This window comes from Parasteatoda tepidariorum, chromosome 10 (assembly GCF_043381705.1).
Source record: "Parasteatoda tepidariorum isolate YZ-2023 chromosome 10, CAS_Ptep_4.0, whole genome shotgun sequence".
NCBI lineage: Eukaryota > Metazoa > Arthropoda > Arachnida > Araneae > Theridiidae > Parasteatoda > Parasteatoda tepidariorum.
Window position 1 is genome coordinate 30,197,277 of NC_092213.1, and position 24,657 is coordinate 30,221,933.

At 27.9% G+C, this 24,657-nt stretch overlaps 1 protein-coding gene across 1 annotated transcript in view; it reads left to right on the top strand.

Moving 5' to 3' along the window:
• The window catches only part of LOC107446881 (nuclear pore complex protein Nup107), a 41,817-nt gene extending 29,927 nt beyond the window's left edge, over positions 1–11,890 (top strand). The window contains exons 22-28 of the mRNA XM_043042034.2: positions 3,351–3,453; positions 3,547–3,632; positions 4,877–4,948; positions 5,078–5,254; positions 6,362–6,430; positions 8,461–8,628; positions 11,697–11,890. Of these exons, the coding sequence (XP_042897968.1) occupies positions 3,351–3,453; positions 3,547–3,632; positions 4,877–4,948; positions 5,078–5,254; positions 6,362–6,430; positions 8,461–8,628; positions 11,697–11,798 (777 nt within the window). The 3' untranslated portion in view covers positions 11,799–11,890. The remainder of the gene's footprint in view (positions 1–3,350; positions 3,454–3,546; positions 3,633–4,876; positions 4,949–5,077; positions 5,255–6,361; positions 6,431–8,460; positions 8,629–11,696) is intronic.
• Positions 11,891–24,657: the final 12,767 nt, after the last annotated feature.

Genomic DNA, 24,657 nt, shown 5'->3' on the forward strand with positions numbered 1-24,657 from the left:
GGGGGGGGGGGGGGGGGCGGTCTTACCGTAAACAAACTATGGCAATTACGTATATAAATAAATATTTAACTGAGAGTCAAGTAAAAATGTTGCATTCATTTTTTTTATATTTTTTATGTTTTGAGATTATGGTTTTGTAGAGAATTAGGGGGAGTTGATAACTAGTTTTATAAAGTAGTATAAAATAAAATATTTACTTTTATCTTCAACTCTTTTTTTAAGAATTACTCACAAAAGAGTTTGCTTATTAATTTGCCTTGTGCAATTTAATCTTATTATTGTGGATAATTGTTATAGTTGTGAATATTTTTTCCCTCCAAAATGTGAATCTATTTAGTGAAAGTAGGGATTACGAAATGTATTATTATTATTTTGAGTATGACTTTTATTATTCTATATAGATAATGATTCAAGCTTTAAATAATGTTCTTTAGATGAATAAAGATACATGAGCTCAGGGGCGTACGCAATGGAGGGGTTTAGGGCTTTAAACACTCCCCTTGAGCTCAGACAAAATGGCAAAAATAAAAATTTTAGCAGAAATTATGCGGGCTATTATTTTTTAAGACTATATATTTTTATTTGCCTTATGCCTACTTTTTTTTTTCTCACGGTATTTCTCAAAATACTGAAAAAACATTTACTATGATAGAGTTGTACTATTGAAACCAAATTCGCGTGATACTGTTATGGACTGGTTCTTTTCTGTCCTGCCAGTCGCGATAGTTTTCGAGATTGGCAGTCATTTGCGAGGTCTTTACGCGTTGATTCTGGAATCATAGACTTTCTGCCGTCTTTGAGACAATTCGAGAATTTTGGAGATGCGGTGAAAAATTATATAAAAGGGCGAACGGAGTACATTGGAGTTAGCTAGTCAGACTAAGAGTTATCTCTGCCGCTTGTCTTTCGGAGCTCGTCGCTAAATCTGTTTCGTTTTGTCTTAACAAAAAGTTAATTCAATCGCCGAACCCGTCGTCGCCACTATTTCGACTAGTGAAGAAATCAGTAACAATACCATTGGAGATACTGTGCTCGTTGAAGTTATTCATTCCAGCTCAAAACTTTGAGATCGTAGCATAGCGGATATTTCTATGGCAATAAATATATGAATATATTTGATGTTCTTGGATCTTTAGAATGCCAAAATGCAGGAATTTAACAATTTTTAATCATTTTGAGAAAAAATCACGACCTGAAATTAGTGAGGTGACAGCATCTGGTACCAATGTAAGTTTTTCTATTGAACAGAAATGTGATACTTCCGTTGAAGAAAACGTTTCTAGCATAACAAAATCTGATGAACGTAAAAGTGGCCTTCAAAGTGTTACTTCCCACCCATATGACATTGGAATTTTTTCAAAAGATATTACATGTGAGAAGATATTACACTATGTTCTTAAACTTAAGAAATCAAATCAAAATTTAACTAAACATTGCTGTCTAAATAAAAAGTCAAAACTGTTAGCTGTCTAAATTAGGGAAATAAAAGTGCTTTATTACATACTCGAATTTCTTTTAGTAATTTCAAAAAATTATGAACACCCCCCTTGAAAAAATTCTGCATACGCCACTGCATGAGCTTGATTTGCTTTAGTGTGATCATTCTTTCTTTGCCTCTCTCCATTTTCTCTTTGTATCAGACATAGTTTTTAGTAGTGCTTAGTTTTACTTACAGTATGTAATATCATTATCTTTTTGCATGGTATATTTTAGTAGTGCTTTGTTTTACTTTCAGTTTGATATATGTTTCCATTAGGCTTAGTTTTTAGTAGTATTCAGTTTTACTTTTTGCACCTTGCATAACTTTTAATAGTGCTTAGTTTACTTTCAGGTTGTAATATTTTCTGTTTTTGCATCAGGCATAGTTTTAGTTGTGTTGAATTTTACTTTCAGTCCATAATATTACTAATTCTGTATAATGAGTTTGGCCCAGTATAGTTGTTCCTGATTCTCAAGTCATTTAATTTTACATTTAATCTGATTCTATTTTTAATGAAGACATTGAAAATAAATGCTTTTGGGTGTTCTGATACAGAATTTAATAATTTTGAGTGTAATTTTCTTCATCAAAATGAACCATGAAATTTTCAACAGATAAACAATTTTTGCATAAAATATAAAGAACATTTATGTGTTAATTTTAATTTTAAATAATGGTCCCGAATTTGGTTTTTTTTTTTTTATGAAATATTTTTTTCTATCTTTTTGTTTTATTTTATGCTTCTTGTATTTCTGTTATTTTATTAATTTTCTTTAAATTTCAACCAAAATTTAATATGAGGATTATAATATGGCTATGTTTTGTTTTGTTGAAATATTAAAAATAATCTATATAATTTTTTTTTTAAAAAGAAGAAGTTTATTTTCTTTTTTTTTCTGGAACATCGCTGAACTTGATTGATTCTTGCTTCAATTTCATAATAATTTATAAATATAATTTTATATTCATTTTTCTGTTTTACTCAATTTTGTACAATTTTCTTGCATTTATCAATAGAAATTCCTCTAAAGGCCATATTTTTCATGATTAAGCTTAACATTTTATAGAATTCTTAATTTTTCTGAAAAATTTCATATTAGTTTAAAGGTTTCTTGTACCCTTAATTCTTTAAATTGTTAATGATAAATTTAGCTCCTAGTAAGCTCTAATTACTTTTCCACACTGTATACCACTTTTTCTTTATGTTGCTATATAATGAGAAAATTTGAGTCATGCAGCAAAATCTTTCTTCAAATTGAAGTGTTAATGAAAGTATGGATTGGAAATTAAAATTTATCCTTTTACCGCGTACAATTCTTTTTAAATAATCACTCCTAATGATTAAAATTTTTTTTTATGTCATTTGTCCTTATCAGTACTAGAATTATATAAAATTTTAAGACTAGTCAGAAGTAGAATATCGCTTAAATCCTTTTGTACACATTTTATGTATGTTCATTGTTAAATTTATTTAAGAAATCATATTTATTGAGGAAAATTGAATTGTATCATGAATCACGCTAAACTACGACTGTGTTTAGCAATGAATAAAGGGACCCAAATAGACAAGATTGTGAAACAAGGTGATGGGGATTCTATGGTAGAAAACATTATTTGTATATTAGACATAAAAGCAATAAAATTTAAAAGTTAATTTATTTAAATTTAATAGAACTACTATTAAGATGTAAGTTTAATTATTGTAGTTAATTGTTAAATGTGAATAAATAAATATTTCAACATTTTAATTACCCAAAGTAGTCTCGATCCAAGTAACTTCAGATAATTAATGTTTGAACTGTGCTTTTAATTTCTTATTATTTCTATGGCTGTATTTTAGATATTTTTTGATACAAAGTTTAATTTTCAGGAAGATTTTCAAAAAATTCATGCTATTGACTGGTTGATATTCAATCCTAATCAAAGGTCTGAAGCTGTGAAGCAAGCTAATGCTTTATTGAGAGTTTTTATCGGTATGCAATATTACTTATTGATATTTTCAATCTTGTTTGATTATGTTAAGTACTTGTTCTGTAATTCAAATGTTTTCCCCCCCTTAAATGTAGCCCAGAGAAAACTTGATGCTGCTAAATTGTTGTTCTCCAAAATACCTGAAGATTCTTTGGCTCTCATTATGCAGCTATCAAAAGCAGTATGTTTACCTTAGATTTGTTAGCTATTTATTCAAATGATAGATCTGAAATTATATCTAATAATTAAAAGCTAAACTAATGTCTTTTTTTATTATTGTTTATTTTTTTAATTAACTTAGTTTTTAATGGCTTTAATGCCTGAGTAATGCTTATCTAGTGTATAAGCATATTCATTTTTTCTTCTTTTATATCCAGTAAATTTTAAATCAAGTATTTTACAAATGTTTGTTGTGCATGCTTGATAGATGATATTTAAATGTTTTCCAGACATCCAGAAAGATTTGAATTTAGTAAAAAAATAAATAAATAATAAGTAAATAAATGTTTGTATTTTTTTCACTATTAACAATACATATTAGAAAATTTTCAGTTCTTATGTGGCCTCTGAATTATATTATTTATTATTATTTTTTTTAATAGAGACATTTAGAAATTAAAGAATTATATTTTTACTACAAGTGAAATATCTAAAAAGGTGTTATTACACTGATCATTAACCGTTTAGTATAAAGCATCAATTTTTTGTTTTGTTATTGATTTTTGACCAGCCTGCTAATAAGATACTTTTATTATTTTCTTTTAATTCCTTCCTTTTTTCATTATAATAATGCATATTAGGAAATTTTCAGTTATAATTTCAGTCATATTATTCGATAATTTTTTTAATAGAGAGCACTGTTCTTAAAAAAGTAATCAATATATTTTTTTTTTTACATATGAAGCAACATAAGTGAAATGGCCAAAAAGGTGATATTACTCTGGCCACTGACAGTTTAGTTTAAAATGTTAATTTTTTTTGTTTTTGTTTGGTACAGTCTGCAATAAAGAAATTTTTTTTCCTTTCTTCAAGAACAAGGGGGAAGAATGGGTTATGTAAAATTTTCACAAAAATGATGATTAGGTCGCCTCCTATTGCATTTTGAAGATCAGTTTTGACAAATCAATAGCGTAAAAAATTGGTTATCCCCCGAGAGTTATTACCCAGTGAAGATCAGTCATTCTGCAATAAAACCGTTCCTTTTTGCACAAAAAATGGTGCTTTCTCCGAATCAGTTTTTATGAACATAAATTGTTCTTCCCCAATGGCTCTTACTTGTATTTTATATCTATTTAATTTTATGCGTTTTTTTATTATTTGTGTTTTTTTCATTGAATATTATTTTATAGATTAGTATTTGGTTAATTTCCTATAATTAATGATAAGTATTTAAATTATGAACAGGTTTTTTTGAATTTTTTTTAGAAAGGTTATGAAGAATTGTCCGCTGATGATGACAATACTACCAGAGAGTATCTTTGCTTCAAAGCTTATTTGGTTAGTTAATTTTTTTATCATGTGAAATCTTATTGAATAATTTTTTTTTGAAATTTTAGTTTCCTTTAAAGATGTTTACAATTAGATATTTATTGGTGATGTAAGTTGTTACTTTATTAATTTATTTAGGAGGCCATGGATGCTTTTAATGCTTGGTTTCACCACTCGCTCCATGCTAAGCCTAAAGAACCTCAGGGTCCTGGAGATCATGTCACTTTTAAAGAAAAAGTTGCTCATGAACATGAAATGCAACAGTATGAAAAGGACTTGAAAAGGTGGAAAGATGTTGTTAGCATGCTTGGTTCTGTAAGTGTAGATATTTGTGTCATGGTTTTCTTTAGAATTTTTTTTTTTTTAAATAAAATTTTTATGTGATAACAAGACATAGATATTGACAAGTTTAACTTTACAGAAGTTATTCACACAAATTAGCTGTTGGTAATTAGTTTATAGATAGTAATTTTAATCTTATTGTCTTGCATATAATCTTATTGTCAATGCTAATAATAATTATTCTTATAAAATATTTGAAAAAAAAATTAATTTATAGAAATTTGTTTTAAGATTTAGCGTTATGATCCTTATCAAATCATACAGAAATAATTCATATAAAATGTATGATTCAAAAAATTATTAATTTGTTAGCTATGCTATAGCTTTTCTGCAAAAGCACTTTAATTAATGTAATGACATTCTTGTAATTTAAAAAGATGTTTAAAAGATAATTAAATGTAACCTCTTTCATAAATCAGCTATTTTTATGTTCTGTTAAGGTTTCTAAATAGGTTTGTTGCATAAAATTGTCTTACATAAAAATATATAAAATCTGGTTTGTTTGAACCATAATAAAAAAAATTCAACTTCTATAGAAGATAAAAGTTACTTAGTTTGAAATATTGCCTTTACAAAATACTGTTACTTTTGTAGTTACTGTCTATACACAATTTGCTTTTCTTCTATTTCCATGTTGTAAAGGTGAATATTGTTGTTAGGACTGTTATTTACTTAACTATCTTTGTCTTTAATTTTCTTACAAGAAATGATTTTATGTGCAGCGTTAAAATTTATCAAGGAAGGGGTAAAAAAGATTTTTTTTGTATTTATATACGACCTAGGCACATGCTTTTTTGTCGTATGAATAAGGTTTTAGTAATTATAATTTTTTTTCAATATAAAAATATACTTTTTTTTTATAAAAACCAAATTTGTTTATTATTTTTATATTACTAGTTTTAAAGTTTTGTACAGCTATTAAATGCTGTTCAGTACAAATTACAATCGAAACAATTATGTGCATATCACATTTTATCTAAAAATTAAGGAGGTAAACATAAATTAAAAGCATTTATAAATAATATTGTATAATATAATAATAATATATATGTAATGTAATATAATATTTTTTCTCAATAGACTGCATCGGAATGTTTATATAATGTCCTACTCTTTGTGAATGGAGGATGGATGGTTGATCAAAGAACAGTAAGTGGAAATTTTATTTTTAATTTTACACTTTGGAAAAAATTATGTAATATTTTAAAAAATCAACCAAATCTAATCAACTTAATTAGTTTGATAATAACGACATGAAGCAAATTTATGATTGCTAGTTATACTTTGAAAACTGTTAATTCGATTTTTTGTTTATATTTTTTAATTTTTAAAAATTCTTTTAATAGCACATCGCATAGTTTTTTAAAATTTTTTAAAAATTAAATGTATATTGAGTATTTAAAGTGGCTGAACCAAAATGATGTTTTTATGAAGTGCATGTAGAAGGGAAACTTCCCATTGAGTTAAGGGTATTTCATAGCATTTATAATGGAACCTCGATCGATTGTTTCTCAAGGTACCATACATCGTCAGTGTTTTCACAACAGCGCGAGAATCCTCGCATATTTTTTTCTTTTCTCGCATTAAAAAATTATTACTGCGAGAAATTCGCGCATTCTATAAATCAATTTCAAAATTCGCGAATTTCTCGCATTTTGGAAGAAGTTTCACTTTGGAAGAATCCGTTTCACTTTTCTTCCTGGATCTTTCATTATTTTCAATATTTGCTCCGTTATCTAGCTTTCCTATTTACCAGTATTGTTCAGAACCTTTTCGAACAACAGAACACAACCGAACCACGGAACCCCTTTCAGAACACATTTCTCTGCAACCACGTGTTTACTGTAGGTAAGGTTTTTTCATGTAAGACATTCAAATTTTTAATGCACTAATGTAAGATGGACAAATACCTAGTAAAGGCAAAATCTTCTATGATGATGCAGCAAGAATATTCAATGCTTTAAAAAATAGAAGACGTTAAAAATGTATTATAATAAAAGAAATGAATTTTTTTTTTGATTTTTTGTTGTGTTTTTTTAGTTTTTAGAAATCTCACTTAACTTTCTGAAATCTCACCCTGTTTTTGAGAAAGGGTGAGAAATTCTCCCCCATTTTTTTTCTATGATGAAAACACTGATCGTGAACTATAGATATGGGAAAACGGGAAATTTCAGTTCACTTTTTTCAATCTTTCAGGTTAATTCGTAAATACCAAACAAAAGCAATATTGAACTAATCAGTATTAAATAGCTGGTGGAGAAGTACAATTGTTTTATTGTTTTGGCAATAAAATTTACTTTTTCTATTTATAGATGATATTTTTTAGTTTAGCAGTTTCAGTTATAGTTTAGGGAAGTTCTTGCATATGTTTTAGACTTAAATATCAAATTTATAATTGTACTTTTTTTTAGAAATATTGAATATTGTAATTATTGAAAAAGTCTTTCCTTTTATTTCCCTAAAAACTGAAAAAGCTTAAATACTATAAATCTATTTTTCTCCATAAACACTAAAGCCCACGTAGAGTTTGTGAAAAACTGAAGCATAAAACATCACAATTATTGCTGCAAAAATTATAACAATTTATCAAGTATCCATTTTAGTTTATTATGTTTTTGTTCTGCCATTTGATCTTTTTTTACAGGAATGACCTGCAATATATTTAGTATCAGGGTGCATAGCATTTTTAAAAAGTGCTTAAAGGTGCTTATTTTTGATTTACGTTTTTTAAATGCCCTTAAAGGTGCTTTTCTATTTGGGGTTCGTAAAAAGTGCTTAATTTTCTATTTTTTAAAAAGCCATTTTTTCCTTTGCCATGTCGATTGTGGTTCTGAATTACAAAAAAGGCACGATTTTCACATTTTTCTCCGCAATATTTATCAGAAACTAGTTATTTAATCATGATTATGTAAAGTTTCTGAATTTTATTGAATTTATGTTTCTAAATTAAGAACTTTAAATGATAGAGAAAAAAAATTTTTTTTTACTGCACAGATCTTAATTCTGTTTTTTTTTGTTTGGAAAATGATTAAAAATATTTTTTGAGCTCTTGAAAAGTACTTAAAAGGTGCTTAATTTTTGTTGAAAAGCCTATCTACGCACCTTGAGTATTTTTAACTTTTTTAAAGAATTAAATTTCTGTTTAGATCTAAATTTGCTATTTGTTTTTGCGTTTACAGGATGGCACTATTGATGAGGGCCGTACTCTCCAATTAGCTCATCTCCGTAAACAATGTATACCACATGTTTCTCATTTGTTACAAGATCTTTTAACTTCAGAAGAGAGGTACAAGGAAGCTATTCAATTAGCAGACATTTTATCTTCTGAAAGATATGAGCTCTATAAGGTAAAGGCAAATAAGCATTTATTTCAATTTTAATCTATTCCCTGTATGATAAAAGCAGACCCTTTGAGATTTGAATTCTTGATCTAGAAAAAGAAAAACAATTAAGTTTTTTCTCCTTATTTTTAAAGTTTTATATTTATATAGTTGTTTGTATACATGTTTATTTTTTTATGTTGCTATATTTGATGCATGGGTGCAGAGCCGGATTATACCTTTCGTAGGCCCTAGGCATAGCCGTTTTTGGGCCCTCCCCTCCTTCCCCTACTCCTCCCCTCTTTTCAAAATATATGCTAAAATTTGATAAAAAATTATTTGCGTTCAACTTTGAATCAAGATCGTTTGGCATCGCTCGCACTTATGTTTATTGAATATGACATTTTGCGTAGTTTGGAATTCGACAGCATAATACAAGATTTTGTTGAATCCAAAAATCGCAAAAAAGTAATATATTAGATCATAAGATTCTGCAAAATAATTTATTACCGAAAAATATGATATTTTTATTTGTATCTTCATAATTTTGTGCAAAATACACTTGTTGTTTTTAAAGCTAAATTATTTTTGTCAACAAATTTTTTCTCCCAAGTTTTTCGTAGGCCCTAGGCACGTGCCTAGTGTGCCTATAGGTTAATCCGGCCCTGCATGGGTGTCATGCTGGTTGGAATTAATTTTCGTTGAACAAACAGTAATACACAATATGCAAGATTATGAAGGGAAAATAAAATGTATTAATTCTTTTTTAAACTTAAGATATATGTAACACATTAATATGTTTTAATTTTATGTAAAAATTATATTTTAATTGTCCTCCATTGTGTAGTATCTTTCAAAGCAGTCTTTAATATGAAGCCCTGGTTTTTGAGAACTTTTGTCGCAAAAATAATTAGTTTGGCAGCTTCTGCCTTTAATTTTTCTGTTTGAACATACGGAACAATCTTTACTCTTTACATCTTCACAGTGCCGCAATATATATAGTTTGCCATTAAGCTGTGGCTAACATCTTTGCTGTGGTGGCTGAGAGCAGACATACAGCCAGAACGGTTTTCGTTTTCGGCAAAAACTTTAGATACAAAATCAGAAAATGGGGAGCTAATTTTTTGTTGCATTTATGCAAATACTTGATATTACCCAATCAGGGTGTAAAAATTCGTTTTGCTCCTAAAGCTACAGATTTTTTTTTATTTTTAAGCTATTTTTTGTGGAAATGCACAAGTTTAGAAACATATATACAGTCAAACCCCGCTATAGTGAACACGGTTTATAGTGAACTCCCGGATATAGTGAACAAAATTTTCGGTCCCGTGTCTTGCTATACTCGGATAATGTTATTTTTTGTGGATATAGTGAACCAAAAAAGTGAGGAAGTTGGATATAATGAAAAATTAAACATTTTNGACTGATTTTTTTAAAAAAAAATTTGTAATAATTTTGAAATTTTTACTTCAAATTAAATACATATACTGATTTTCAAAACCATCTATAGAGGGGAATGTAGCAATAAGCATATTTTCTTGTTTGCTTCTTTTATCTCACTTTCCCATCCCTAAACAAACCAAGCAGATGTTTCCAACCCAGGCAGCGGGATCAATATGCATTTTTTTCAGAAGGAATGAGTAATTATTCATTATTGGTCAAAGAGTTGGACACTAATATGTGTTGATAAGGCCATCATTTCAACTCCTTTTTGCTCTCAGTTAAAATAAATCCTGCAAACAAGTGTCTCAAATTTAACTATGGCGACCAGTAAACGTAAAACGTTCTCCATTGATGATAAAATGGGCATAATCAGAAAAATTGAAAATGGATGCAATCAAGCTGATATTTGCAGGGAATATAAACTATCCAAATCTGCAGTTTGTAACATATGGAAAAAAAGGCAGTTAATAATTTCTGCTCATGAAAAAAATTTAAATGGTGGAAAAAAGTTGAGAAGAGCAGATTACAAGGATAATGAAGAAACATTGCTGAAGTGGTTCACCAATCGAAGAAGCCGCAATCTTCCAGTATCTGGCAAATGTTGATGAATTTGCTAAGCGATTTTATGAAACTACATTTATGTGCTCGAATGGCAGGTTAGACATGTTTAAAAAGCGGAATAGCAGAAATTCAGGAAAAATTATGTGAGAGTTGGGAAGTGTTTCCATATCTGATGGTGAGGATTGCTCATCAGCTAAAGATTACTAATTTTTTTGTACGCAAGACGAAGAGTAATGAAAAATAACAATTTTTTTGCCGCTACATAATATTTTTCAGTCATTTATTTGAATAATGTGTAATAAAAGGGAGGAGTTAAGGAACCATTAGTTAAATTGACTGCGTAACAGATATAGTGAACTCCCGGTTATAGCGAACCGAAACTTCGGTCCCTTGAAGGTTCACTATTGCGGGGTTTGACTGTATAATATGGGGTCATGTCAAATCTGTGACAAACTTCTAAGGGAGTTAGGCAACATTTTTAAAATTTGAACATTTTGACAAAAAATAGATTGAAAATAAAAATTTATAAAAAATTTTTTCTCCAGTGTAATAATTTTATGAGTTTTTGATGAGAACCAAGATAGCTTAAACATTTCTACAAAGAAAAAAAAAAAAGTATGTCATTAAAAAAAATAAAAACAATCTGATGCTTGGAGAAAGAAATCAATAACATATTTGAAATCAGCGATACGAAAGTAAATATCCTGCAACAGGGAAAAAAAAATTCCCCTAGAGTTATCTGAAAGCACGATTCACTTACATTCTTAAAAAGATATAGCATCAAAAAAAAAAAGGTTAAAAACGTAACACATCTCTTTGCATAGTAAAAAGTGAACAACAACAAATCCTGAAGCTCCAATGTAGCACCTTTTAAAGATGCTGTTTTTTCTTTGATATTGTCAAACATCAATTACAACTGTAATTTTGAATAATCTGAATTTTTGATAATCAAACAGGCATCATTACCAATTATTTTGTATTAAGGAGTTGTGCGGTTTTAATAAATTATTGTTAAATGCTCTCTTCTTAAAAAAAGAAAGAAAGAAAAACGTTGTGATTGTATTAATGTTGACATTTATGTTTATTTTCAGGAGTTTTCTAATGAAGATATCAAGCATTTTCTACGCATTACTCTTAATGCATCCTTTTCTTTACTAGATACAAATAATGATCCTCTAGGATATAACAGCTGAAACTATATTTTACTTTTTTGAAGACCCATTTTCATATTTTTTGTATTTATTGTATAAAGTGAAATGTTTAAATAAACAATGTTTTTATCATAGTTTTGTATTTTATTTATTACATTTTGAAACTTTTTTTCAATGGTGTAAAATATGTTGATTATAAAATTAAGTACATTTCATAATCTTTGAGTCTTTAAAAATAAAATTTTGTGTAGTGTATTAAAAATTTCTGTTCTGAAGGTTTATAAATTTATTCTACAAAATGAACGATATTTAATGCACAATATTTTTTTAAAAATTATCAGTGATCATTATATAATTTTAAAATGGAGTCAACCCCAGCATTTAAAGCACATTTTAGAAGGAAAAAGCAAATGAATTCACCTTTGCCTTTAATTAAGGTGGAGATTTTGAATGTGTATAATAAATTTGAGTTAATTTTTTTCAGGATTTTGTTAAATGCTTTGAATCATTAGCGCGAAAAGAGTTGTGGGTAATTTACACTAAATCTAAGTGTTAAAATAACTGTGCTTTTTTTACTCACATTTGTTAAATTTATGCAAAGGGAATGTGTAAAGAGTTTTGCAGTTTTCATGCAAATTCTGTTTAAGATATTAAATTTAAAAACTAACTTTAATAAAACAATATCAAGTTTTTGCATCAAGTTTTATCTTTATTTATAACTTAATAAATTTAACTGTTTTTATTTTTATTATAAATAACTGTTTAACTGTTAACTATAAAACATATTATTTTTTATTTTTATTTCTTTATTATTGTTTAATTGTGGTTACTTATTTTAGACTCTTAAATAATCTTCTCTAAACTCTATAGTTTTTAAAAAGGTTTATCAGCCTGCAAAAGAAGGTTTAATATTTTATTACCCATTTTCATCAATAATTTTTTTAAAATTGATATATTCGTCAAAAATCATTTATCAGTTAATGCATTGATAATGATTTATCAGGAAATGAGCATTTTGTGTTTGAGTAAGTTTGCACGGAAATTTCTTCACTGTACACAATCTTCTAATTGAAGTATTGTGTACTGTAAAGAAACTATTGCGTACTTGAAAAAACTGATTTTTTACAAAAAACCCAGGTGAACAGGCATCTTTAAACATCACAAATACTAAGTTGCTAAATGATACTTTCTTTAAAAATCTGTTTATTTTAAGAATTTGTGTGAAAATGTGGTAATTGTTAATATATTATAGAGTTTCGCTTTTTAATTTAGAAACTAATTCCAATATATATAAATAAATATAATATATAGATATAATATATAAATATCATAATTAAATATAATAAATAAATATAATAAATAAATATAATAAAGAAATATAATGAAGAAATATAATACGCTCACCAAAGTTATCACTAGTGATGATTCTTTTAAACCACAACCGGAATCTTAATTTTGAAGAAGTAACCTTAATCAGAGATACTCTTGATTTTTAACGAATTTAACATAAATTAAGTGAACAGATCTATATATCAGAAGTTATGAGCCAATGAAAAATTTCTCTCTGGTTTTAGATTTTCTTTCTCAAATTAAGTTTTCTGAATACAGCAATTGCAGGGTAGACACAAAACAGGGAAATTTTAGGGAATTTAATTAAAATAGCTAAAAAGTCATTAAAAATGATTTAATTTGAGTTTAAGATAATCAAAAGTATGTTTTTTTTCCCAAAGAAATCGGTTTATTACTTTTAAAAAAAAATTATTTTTATCTCTCATAGCTAGTGTAAGTATTTTCAGAGCTGATTGTGCTCCGGAAAAAATCCGGATTTTTCGTTAACAGTGATCCGGGAGTTTCAAAAAATCTTTGATCACAGAAGTTTCCGGAAATCAAATTTTCAAAGGTGGAACTTAAAAACACAGTTTATTTTATTTGCTTGTAAGAGAGATACTTTATAAGCTTATATTCATGATTAATATTAACTTTTTATCAGTAAATAGTTGTTATAATCATAAACTCAAGAAAGAAAGACATCTTTGTAAATTTTAATTATTTCTCCAGGTCATCATAGGTATGTGAAAAAATTTTAAATATATTTTAAGTAAACTAAGAAATGTTGAGAAAAAGGAAAAAACCTTGTTTAAATTTTTTTCTAATTTTTCAATTTAAACGTTTTTTTTTTTTTTTTTAACTTAAGAAATTTTCCGGAATTTTGACTTGGACTCACAATCACCCCTGTATTTTGCAATATTTTTATGTATAATAATAAGGCATAACTGATTTTTCAATCATAAAATTTATGGTTACCAAATTCATGGAATTTTAATGAAATCAGTTAAAAATTAGGGAATTTTTTTTCTTCTGGGTAATGAGGAGGAACTGATTTATTGCCGCTGCAATCGGTCCTGATGCAGCATCGGTTGTTTAAACTTATAGAGCCCTCATAGTAAAACATTATCAAAATTTAACGAACATTAGCAAGGTAGGCAAGAATTAAACAGAGACATAAATAAAACGATTATTAGAAACAGTGATTATTAATTTTTTTAAAACTTTTTAATTATTAATTATTTTTATTTAATAAAAAAATCAAGTATAGCTTTGTTTAGATATTAAGTCATAAAGTCTCGACATTAAATGTAAGAAGTAAAAATAGTTTAAAAAAATTTAAATAAAAAAAAAAAAGATAAATTTTTATTTATTTAAAAATAAAACGTTCTTAATATTTCTCTTAAAAAGTATGTAGCTTTCGAATTCTACAATTGAGTATATTAGGAGTGGAATTTCTAAAATACAGCGAATTGCGTCAATTATACTTGTTCTAATAAATTCGCTACCGCTCTTTTATTTCATCTCTTCATCAATTCAACTCGCTAGAATGTTTCACATATTTTAGAAAATAGCGAAGAACACATGCTTTACGAAACATTAATTTCATTCACAACTCCAATCTTCTCCAATTTCTCCGAACAAGTCGTCCATCATATTCTTCCCGTCGCTGAAGTTCGCCGCACCAGTATTTTGAAAAATGAATAATGACAAAACATCTCTACCACTGGTAAGTGTAAATGACGTTTACCAGATGTTCTGTGTTCCGCGAAGCATTAACCCTAATTCCTTTTCTAGAAAGTTCGTAATTCTTCAAAATACTTTCCACATCACAAAACCTGAAATTTTCTCACCTATACGTACAGTCTCTGAAAATGTTCCGAAATAAAAGTTTTGTTTCATTCGTGTCGCAAATTTAAAGTTTGTTTCGTCGACGAATATTGGTACTCCACGAACGCTTAAAATTAAGAATTAGAGGTTTTCGAAGAAATTTGTATTATATGACGAATGTAATTGGACTCTTTAAGCTACAGCTGAAGCACTTAGAGGATGATGGTTCTCAACAACGTATCGAAAAAGCGCGAAGTTTTGGTTTTAAAAACATAATCAACTAATGAATAGAATTTAATATTTGTCTGCCAGGTTTATTAAGGCAACTGTTATTAAGAAAATGTTTTTCGTAAACAGTTCTTCGCTGTTTCTAAAGCCGTTGTTCCTACATTCACTAAAATCTTTTCCCACTATATCATTAACTATATTGAAAGAATTGTAATTAAATTGCATTTTTTTACAATGTTCTGAATTCTTCAAAATACTTCTCACATCACAGGGCAGAAATTCACGACACCTATACCAAAGATGCCAACTTGCTCCGGACTGCAGACTGCAAATATATATATTTTAAAGTGGTAGTTTATCAATTGTGATTCTTGGTTTAGTAAATTCTATTTAGTAGATTTTTATCCACCATTATTTCTAAATAATTCGTAGGCTTATATAATTCTCCTCTTTATAGTAGTTATGTCATCTGGGCCGGATTAAGACCTCTTGAAGCCCTAAGCACTGAAAATATTTTGCTGCCCCCCCTCTAACAATTAAAAATATATCCACTATTAAGTCACGTGTTAATTCAAAATATAAAATGAAACTTTTTTTAAAATGAAATATTTAGAAGAAGGAATAGAAGGTTAATATTAAGAATTAAAGGTTGACAACGGAAACCAATTGGACAATTACTATGTTCTGAAATTGCTCGACGAAAAATTCATAAAAGAAATACGGAAGGTTCGTAGCCTTCTGTTTAAAAAACAAGAGAACTTGTTCGAGTTTCAAAATTAGTTATAAAGCTCGTACACAGATCAAAATGGTCAACCTAATTATAATTTAACAAATATTAACCTAATTAATATTCCATTCCGCTTTTATAAAGCAATTCTTTTTCCAATGACAACCCTTTTTTTACATAAATTTTCCTTCATTTGTTTACAGTCGAAATTTTTTTCTTCAAAAACTCAAACTCTTGTTACATTGTAGACAATAATGAAGTAATAAATAAATTTAAATTAACTTATGATTACTAGCCTTAGTTTTATTTTTGAGGACATGGCACAACATTTCAAAATAGTATATGTTACACTTGTAACGGAAACCATTCGCATCAAATTTAATGAGACAGCATTTCTGGTTTTAACTCTTTCCCCTTCAAGATGGATCCTTTTAATTAGAAGCGGGGAAGACAAACAATCGCAATAACAATGCCTCACTTCAAGCAACGCTGAGTTTTCTAAAGTGTCACTTTGTGTTACAAAACGAGGGAAGGAATAATTTTAAATGTCACGAAATTTAGTAATTAGTTGATACATTTTGGTTGCGAGAGGGAGTGTTCGCGTTGTATTAGTTTTGAAGTTTTTGATGATTGCAAGATTTAAGAATCGTTTTAATGGGTTAAATTAGGAAAAAATCAGGAAAATATAAATTAAACTTTTTAAAAAGTGTTCTTAAATTTGAAGTGTTATGAAAAATAAAAATGGCTCCAACTTTTACGGTAGGAATCTCGCAGTTTATAACTTTTGAAGTAGTGGAATTATATTCTTAATTTATGAAATTTTTTTTACCATAAATCATGAATAAACTATTTATGATAGATATTTGAATGTAGAATATAATGTAGTCTTGTTAGCGAAGTATCAATCAAGTAATGTTTTGCATATCTAATGATATATAGGGTTCCCTTATGATCTCCCTTAATTATTTTTAGAATCACAGTCAAAATTTCTCGTTAAAAATAATACACATTAATAGTCCTAAATTTATATTAAAGGGAAGTTAAAACAAAAGAAGCTAGCGAAATTATAATTATTCTACACTGCTTTTCATCTACCGAACTTGATTTCTGGGAATCATTCTATATTTTGAAAAATTCTAATACTAATAATTTAGTTTCTGATTTTACTAGCATCCCATCGTTTCCCAATATTTGGAAATCTATTCTAATTTAATCTTTTGCAGTCTGGGGTTCATACCAACCCCCTCCCCCACATATTTCTTACTTAGCTTCTTTTATTGTCTTGTTCAAACTCGTTCCTCTGTCTCTATTGGTTAAACCCTTTTGCAAGTGCTTGTTTTTTCACTTCTCTGTTATTAGTTGATGTTTAGACACTGAGGAAAGTTCTTGTTTACAGAACCAAAACTATAGTATGTCAATTTTTGCTTTATTTACGCTTCTTGTTGTTGCTTTAATCTGCTTATAGTTTAGTCCATAAAATTAGTTATTCCTTCTTCTGTTTCTTATTTAGTTTATCAATTTAATTATTATTTGGTTTATCAACTCATTTCTTACTTAATTTATCAATAGTATTTAACTTCTCAGTTTCATTATTATCTATTTTAGCAATACAATTACTATGATGCCCAATTATATTCCGGTATTCTGTTCTCTTTCACGAAATTCTTTTTACCATTTTCCTCTATTCGTTTATCTATCGAAGTTTCTCATTTCGAAAACTCAAACTTTTGTTACATTTTAGACAATAATGAAGTAATAAATAAATATAAATTAACTTAATAATGATTACTAGCCTTAGTTTTATTTTTGAGGACATGGCACAACATTTCAAAATCTATGTTACACTTGTAGCGGAAACCATTCGCATTAAATTTAATGAGACAGCAGTTCTGGTTTTAATTTCTTCCCCTTCAAGATGAATCCTTTTAATTAGAAGCGGAGAAGACAAACAATCGCAATAACAATGCCTCACTTCAAGCAACGCTGAGTTTTCTAAAGTGTCACTTTGTGTTACAAAACGAGGGAAGGAATAATTTTAAATGTCACGAAATTTAGTAATTAGTTGATACATTTTGGTTGCGAGAGGGAGTGTTTGGGTTATATTATATTCGAATTTTTTGATGATTGCAAGATTTCAGAATTGTTTTAATGGGTTAAATTTGAAGAAAATCAGGTGCATATAAATGAAATTTTTTAAAAAGTATTCTTCAAGTTGAAGTAGTTATGAAAAGGATAAATTTAAACTGCTTCAACTTTTATGATAGGAATTGCGTAGTCTATAATTTTTAAAGTAGTGGAATTACATACTTAATTTATGAAAATATGTCACTATAAAACATCGATAAACTATTCATGATAAATATTTTAATGTAGAATATATAATGTAGTCTAGTCAGTGAACTATCAATCAAGGGTTGTCTTGTATATCTAATAATATATAGGGTTCCCTAATGATCTCTCTTAATATATATGTCACGAAATTTAGTAATTTTGCGAGATGGAGTGTTTGCGTTGTATTAATGTTTACGAGAGTTAACATTAATAAAGTTTTTCTTGATTATGAGATATAAGAACTGAGCTAAATTAAGAGAAAGATCAGGAACATATAAAGGAAATTTTTCAAAATAAGTTTTAGAATACTTTGGAAATTTTTAAAGATGAAGTGTTGTTAGTATAGATTTTAATGGCTCCAACTATTATACTAGTGATCACATATCTTATAATTTTTTAAATAATAGCTTTACATACTTAATTTATAAAAAAAATATCACTACAAAACATCGGTAAACTATTAATGTTAGACATTTGAATGTAGAATAGAATTTAGTGCAGTCAGTGAAGTATCAAGTTACGTCTTATATCAATCAAGTCGTGTCTTGTATATCAAATAATATGTAGGGTTCCCCCTATAACTTCCCTAAATGTATATTTGAAAAAGAAAAGATAGACATTAGGGGTCCCAAATTTATTTTTAAGAGGTGGGGGGGGGGAATACCGAAATTATTATCCAAATTCAGCGAATCATAATCGAGGAAGGTAGAAGTAAAAACATTAAAATCTGTTTGATTTCTAGAGGAAATTGGAAGAATGATTGATTTGAAAGATGATTACTAAAAGCCCTTTCAAGTTCCATCTGGAAGAAATTCTTCAAAAGCGTTTTTTGGAAGCTGCATTTTATAAGTGGCCTAATTTTTAACTCGAACATATCTTCGCCGACTGACACTAAGATTAAATTATATGTTTAATAAAAAGACGATTTTACAGAAGTACATGGAATTTTTTATTGTTTAATTGTTATAAATTTACTGAGGATTTTTTTTATTTCAGAAATTTAAAATTTTCTCTCTATATTAAAAAATTGTAAGCTATACGTCGTTTTGGGTTACGCAGCTGTTACGTAATTTAATGTTACATTTTATTCTGCAGCGCAAAAACTATGAGACTTAAAACTTTGAATTTCAGAAAGTGTGTAGAAAAATGTAAAGAGATTACCATGGAATAAACAAAAATAACATTCGATAATTATTTCGAGAATTAATAGCTTTCAAACAAGCAGTAAAAATCACAGAGTGGACCACTGTGTAGATCAGAGGAATACAACTGCAGATGATGAATGGGTCATGTTTGTTTAAGGAATTAACTTCTCTTGAAATTCTGGTTTTTTCGAAAGTTGCTGCAATTTCAACTGCTGTTTTCGCTTCTTTTTACGTTATTATCTGTTTTGTTGTGCAAATTAGAACTTAAAATTATGAAGGTGTTTCGAAACAATTTACAAGGAAAACGATGGAATAAAAAAAAAGTTAATATTCGTTTTTAGTTCGTGTATTATTAACTGTCAAATTTAAAGTTAAAAAATACCAATTCAATTGTTCTACAGTTTGTATAAATGCAATAACTGAGTTAAAATTTGAACCTGCTTAGAGAACCATCTTCAACTTTCACTTATCACCACAACGCGACTTTTCTTCAAATTCTAATTCGTTTGGAAATTATATCAATTTTAAGTGTTTTTTTTTCTTTTTTGCAAATATAATATCTGTGATATATACAGATGATCTGAGTCTTGTGTATCTTTGTTTCTTGTACCTGTCATACTACTTTCCCATGTAGTTTTCGACCATGGGTGCCTAATTTTTTTGATGTCCCCATATCTCCTTTCAGAGTTTGTCCCAACAATCTTATCACAACCTGTTTATGAATAGTTAATTTGTGTTGGAGAAAAAAAAGTATGACGTAGATATGGATTGCTGTAACGCTTTTGTAATCCATGTAATAACAGTTATATATATAATTACAAGTTTTAGTTTAGTAAAATAAATACAGAAAATAAACAAAAATAAGCGTAGTAAATAAATAAAAAAATAATTTCTCTGAAAGTGTGGAAAAAAAAATTGCATAAAAACTTGTCCGAAAGTCAACTAGATCTATCATGCAAAAATAAAATTGAAACTAAGAAAGATACTCAATTTACCAAACTAAATTGAACAAAAGTTTCCTTAATTTCTGTTTATTACGGTAATTTAAAAAGTTGCGTTAATAGTTGTTACAAATGCTTTTTTTTAATCTTAAATTAGTTTAACTACCTTTCGCATGATTTAAATTTTACTTTATTTAAGACATAACATAAAATAATGATCAATTCCTTTAATTATTTTAAAAATATAGAGGATAAATTATGAAAAAAATTAAAACTTTTATCTGGGATTCAGAATAATTATTTAATTAAGCAGTGTATATGACACAGAATTCATTTAAAAGTTGTACATAATTTTAAATTTTATATTTTCTTTTATTTCTAACTTCTAAACCTTCGTCTGAGTTATTTATATTCAGATTACTTCTCTGGATTATTCATAGCCGAATATATACACGTATAATCCTGAAAAATGTATTGCTGCAAAAGTGTAGATAAAAGCTAATATAATTTTAGTTTACTTATTTCTTTAATTATGAAAACCGCAAAAGAATACAGCTGCGCTGAAATTAAAAATAAATGTAGGAAAAAAGATAAACACCTAATTCAATTTAGAAGAGTGTTGAAAGTTGAAGGTATCTTGAAAAAATAAATTCTAAGTAATTTTTTTCTGGAGGGGAGATTGAGTTCGTGTAGAAATCATGGATGCGTGTGTTTGCTCAGAGAAAACTTGATAAATGCCACTTAAAAAACAAAAAAGTGTGTAAATAAAAAGAAATAAAACACACAAGTAATTAAAAAAGCATTGATAAGTTGCTTATTTATAAAACTTTAAATTCTTATTTTCAACAAATTTTTTTTCAAAAATATAGATTGAAATTTGATTTATTGCTGATTAGATTTAAGACATACGAAAAGACATTTTTTAGAAGCAACAAACAAGCGAATTTACTATTACAAAAAATTGGAATGTTCACTTTAATAATGATAAATATGGTGCAATAAGAGAAAGTTTTTTAGATTTTGTAAGACTGTACGGACGTACAAAGTGCGTTCTCGTTTGTGAAGGATTTCGGTGCCCTCGCAAGAGTCAATAAAAATATGTTAAATAAATGTTAAATCTGAATAGAATAGCAAACCTAAATAAGCTAGGTGATATTTTAAAGCAGTTTCTGTACCACAATTGAGTGCTTTTTATTTTAAATATTATAAAGAAAAAGCAATCACTTTGAATGCTAAATAGTCACTAAATCACTATGACTCCTTGAATATTATTATCCAAAAATCTTAGAGTAAATGGTTCCAGAATGTATATTATGTATTCAAGAATGTATGCAAGAATAAGTCATGAAATCTTTTACAACTGCAAGTCTCATCCTACCGAAAATAAAGAGCAAACTATATCTCTTGTATCAGAATATTTATTGACCTATTATTCCTTGCATAATTCCTCGTAGAAAGAGATATTAAACTATATGTATTCTAAGTTAACAGATTCACCAGTTTCTTCCTATGTGGATTTAAATGTTCCAGGAGCAATTGTGAATCTCGTATTTACCATACTTTAGTCTTTATATTTCGAATAAGAGAATTATTCTCGCGTCTTATCATAAACAACGATTTCTTGAATAATGAAGCATAGAATCTATTGAATATTATTTCCTTTCATTGAATATCCTTGATTTTACATTTGCGAGAACATTTAGTGTTTCTTCTGCTTATATTCCATTTATAAAGGTTTGTTTACCATTCTAAATTGACAAGAGTTTTTCTTTTAGCGGGTTATTTAATGAGGTGTTTAAATAATATGTAAAGGTGAGCTTTTTCTTAAATAATATTAAAAATATTGCATTTTTCGGGATTTTTGATTTATACACAAGAGTATAGTTTTTATACTGTCAAAAATTTTAGAAAAATACAGTTTGGAATGTTTAAAGTAAATAAATAAATTTTCTTTGAAAAATTAATTAATGTTTAATAATTTATTAATGTTTAGGATGTAATGTGTTTAATAGTCTAGAGTTTGCATTTATCATATTCAAATTTCCTTAGTAATTTGGCGAATTCATAAGTTTTTTTGCAAAAATTTAGAATTATTAAAATGTAGCGATTCTGAAATTTTCTTATTAAAACAAACACGTTTGTTTGAGTCACGCTTCTCAATTTTTTGGTTTCCTAAAATAATTAAATAAAAAGTAATTATAATAATAGAGAAATTTCACAGTTTTACGTATGATCCGGCACTCTCCCGTTCATATGCTTTAAATTAACTACGCATGCTCCGAAACTTTTTTTTAACATTTAATGGGCTCAATTCACTGACATAAGCTCATGGGTATCTGAAGTACACATGCGCAAATGTTTCAAAACTCAATGAACCAAGGAAACTTGCAGAATGATACGTAAAACTGCGAAAATTTTCGATTCTCCCACAAGAGTCGCGATGGCTCAGGGGATAGAGCTCAGGGGAGAGAGGGGGGCTTGCACCGACCACGGTGCTGACGTGAAATATCCTCAGTGGTAGACGGATCATGAGTTACGAGTCCTCTTGCCGTCAGGCTAACAGTGAGAGGTTCTCGTGGTCTTCCTCTCCATGTAATGCAAATGCGGGTTAGCTCCATCAGTAAGTCCTCCGGGAAGGTAAATTTCTCCCAATACTCGATTTAGGAGTTCTCTTGTCTTCTGGATTGGGTTCAAAATTACAAGGCTGCAGAGTTGAACATTAGTTGTCGTAAGCGCATAAAATTGGGTCGGCTGTTCAATGACGGTTATAATTATAATACATAATTATAATATTCTCTCACAAGTCACGAAGATGGTCTCTAATTAAACTTTCATGCAAGATTGGCTGCCACAGAAGAGCCTCGGCGTTTACAGATGCCTCCAAAAAATCTCAAGAGTTTCTTTTTGTTAATTGTTTTTAACAATCACAGCACATTATAATTTGCTGTAAAAAGTTGTAATTATGCATACAAATTTGACATGTTAAGTTTCAATTTGAAAATCAGGAAATTTCATTTTAGTTTAAGGGGGACCTAATGCAAGGGGCTGTATGAAGGTTGAACTTTTTAAACATTCTCGATAACTCAATAATTGGAAAATTATGTTGGTAAGAGATGATCTATGTATAATTTGCTGAAAGGTACAGCTGGGCTTAAACTGCAAACAACTGGATCGATTTTTTAAACGCTTTTATGCTCCAATTCAGAGTACTAAAGTGTTTGCTTAAAATAATGCTTGCTTTATTAACATTTTGTTGCAATTTTAGTGTGTTAAAAAATAATTTAAATATCTTTTTCTATTCTTATAATTTTTTTTCTTCTATTCCTTTGGTTTGATTATCTTTCCCTCCTATTATCTTGTATTTTTTTCAAATTAATTGAAAGTTTTTAATACTATTTATAAATTAAAAAAACTTATTTTATTTTTGTATTTTTTTACCATCTTCAAGAGTTAATATCAGAATAAAAAAGTATATTTTTATTAAGTTTTCTACCGTGACACTGTTTTGACGAGCGTAAAAAGAAAACTATTTTAATGGAATAACATGGAACTTAGTTTTGGAACATGTGATAAAAACTAATAAAATTTTTTTTCATGAAATCTTAAAGAAAAAAAAATAATATACCTAATGTATAAAAATAAATATAACATAATTTATTATACAATCTTTGCTAAGCTTGAATAGATTGACGCAGACGATAATAACCATTATAATTTTTCTAGTTTTACTATTGGCATCATATTTAAAAAAGTTTAAAATTCGTTTGGAATATTTTAAAACATTTAATTTTCTCACTGATTTCAGTTTGGAACTTTCCTTCTATAGCTGCTCAATCATACTCGTTTCTTTCATTCGATGCAATTTAATATTGTGACACTGTAAAAATATTAATATGCAACGTTTTACTTTTTTCAATTTAATTTAATATCTTACTAAATTTATCTAGAAAAGAAATCATCAGTTTTATTCTGAAAGTGCTGTACATTCAATTTGGAATCCAATTGTTAAAGCATTGAAGTTGCTACTTTTTCAAACTCATTTTGATCTTATTAGATATTCAACAAGCAAACTTATAAAAATTTTAATAAAGATTGCTATATCTAAATTAGAGAAGACAAAATAATAAAAAAATTGTTAAGCCGATGGAATTCCAAATTACAACGAGTTAAATGCATCAAATGTAAGTACTGAATTTAGATTTGATTATTATTTAGTAAAATTCAAATTTAATTTTATTTTACTATTGAATATTAGTTGAGTGTTATTTCAAGCTTCGTATACTTCAAATAATATTTATAATGTTTAGACTTCATATTGATTTGAATATTTTTTATTATCCATTTACAATTTGCGTCAATTATTTCTGCTCTTA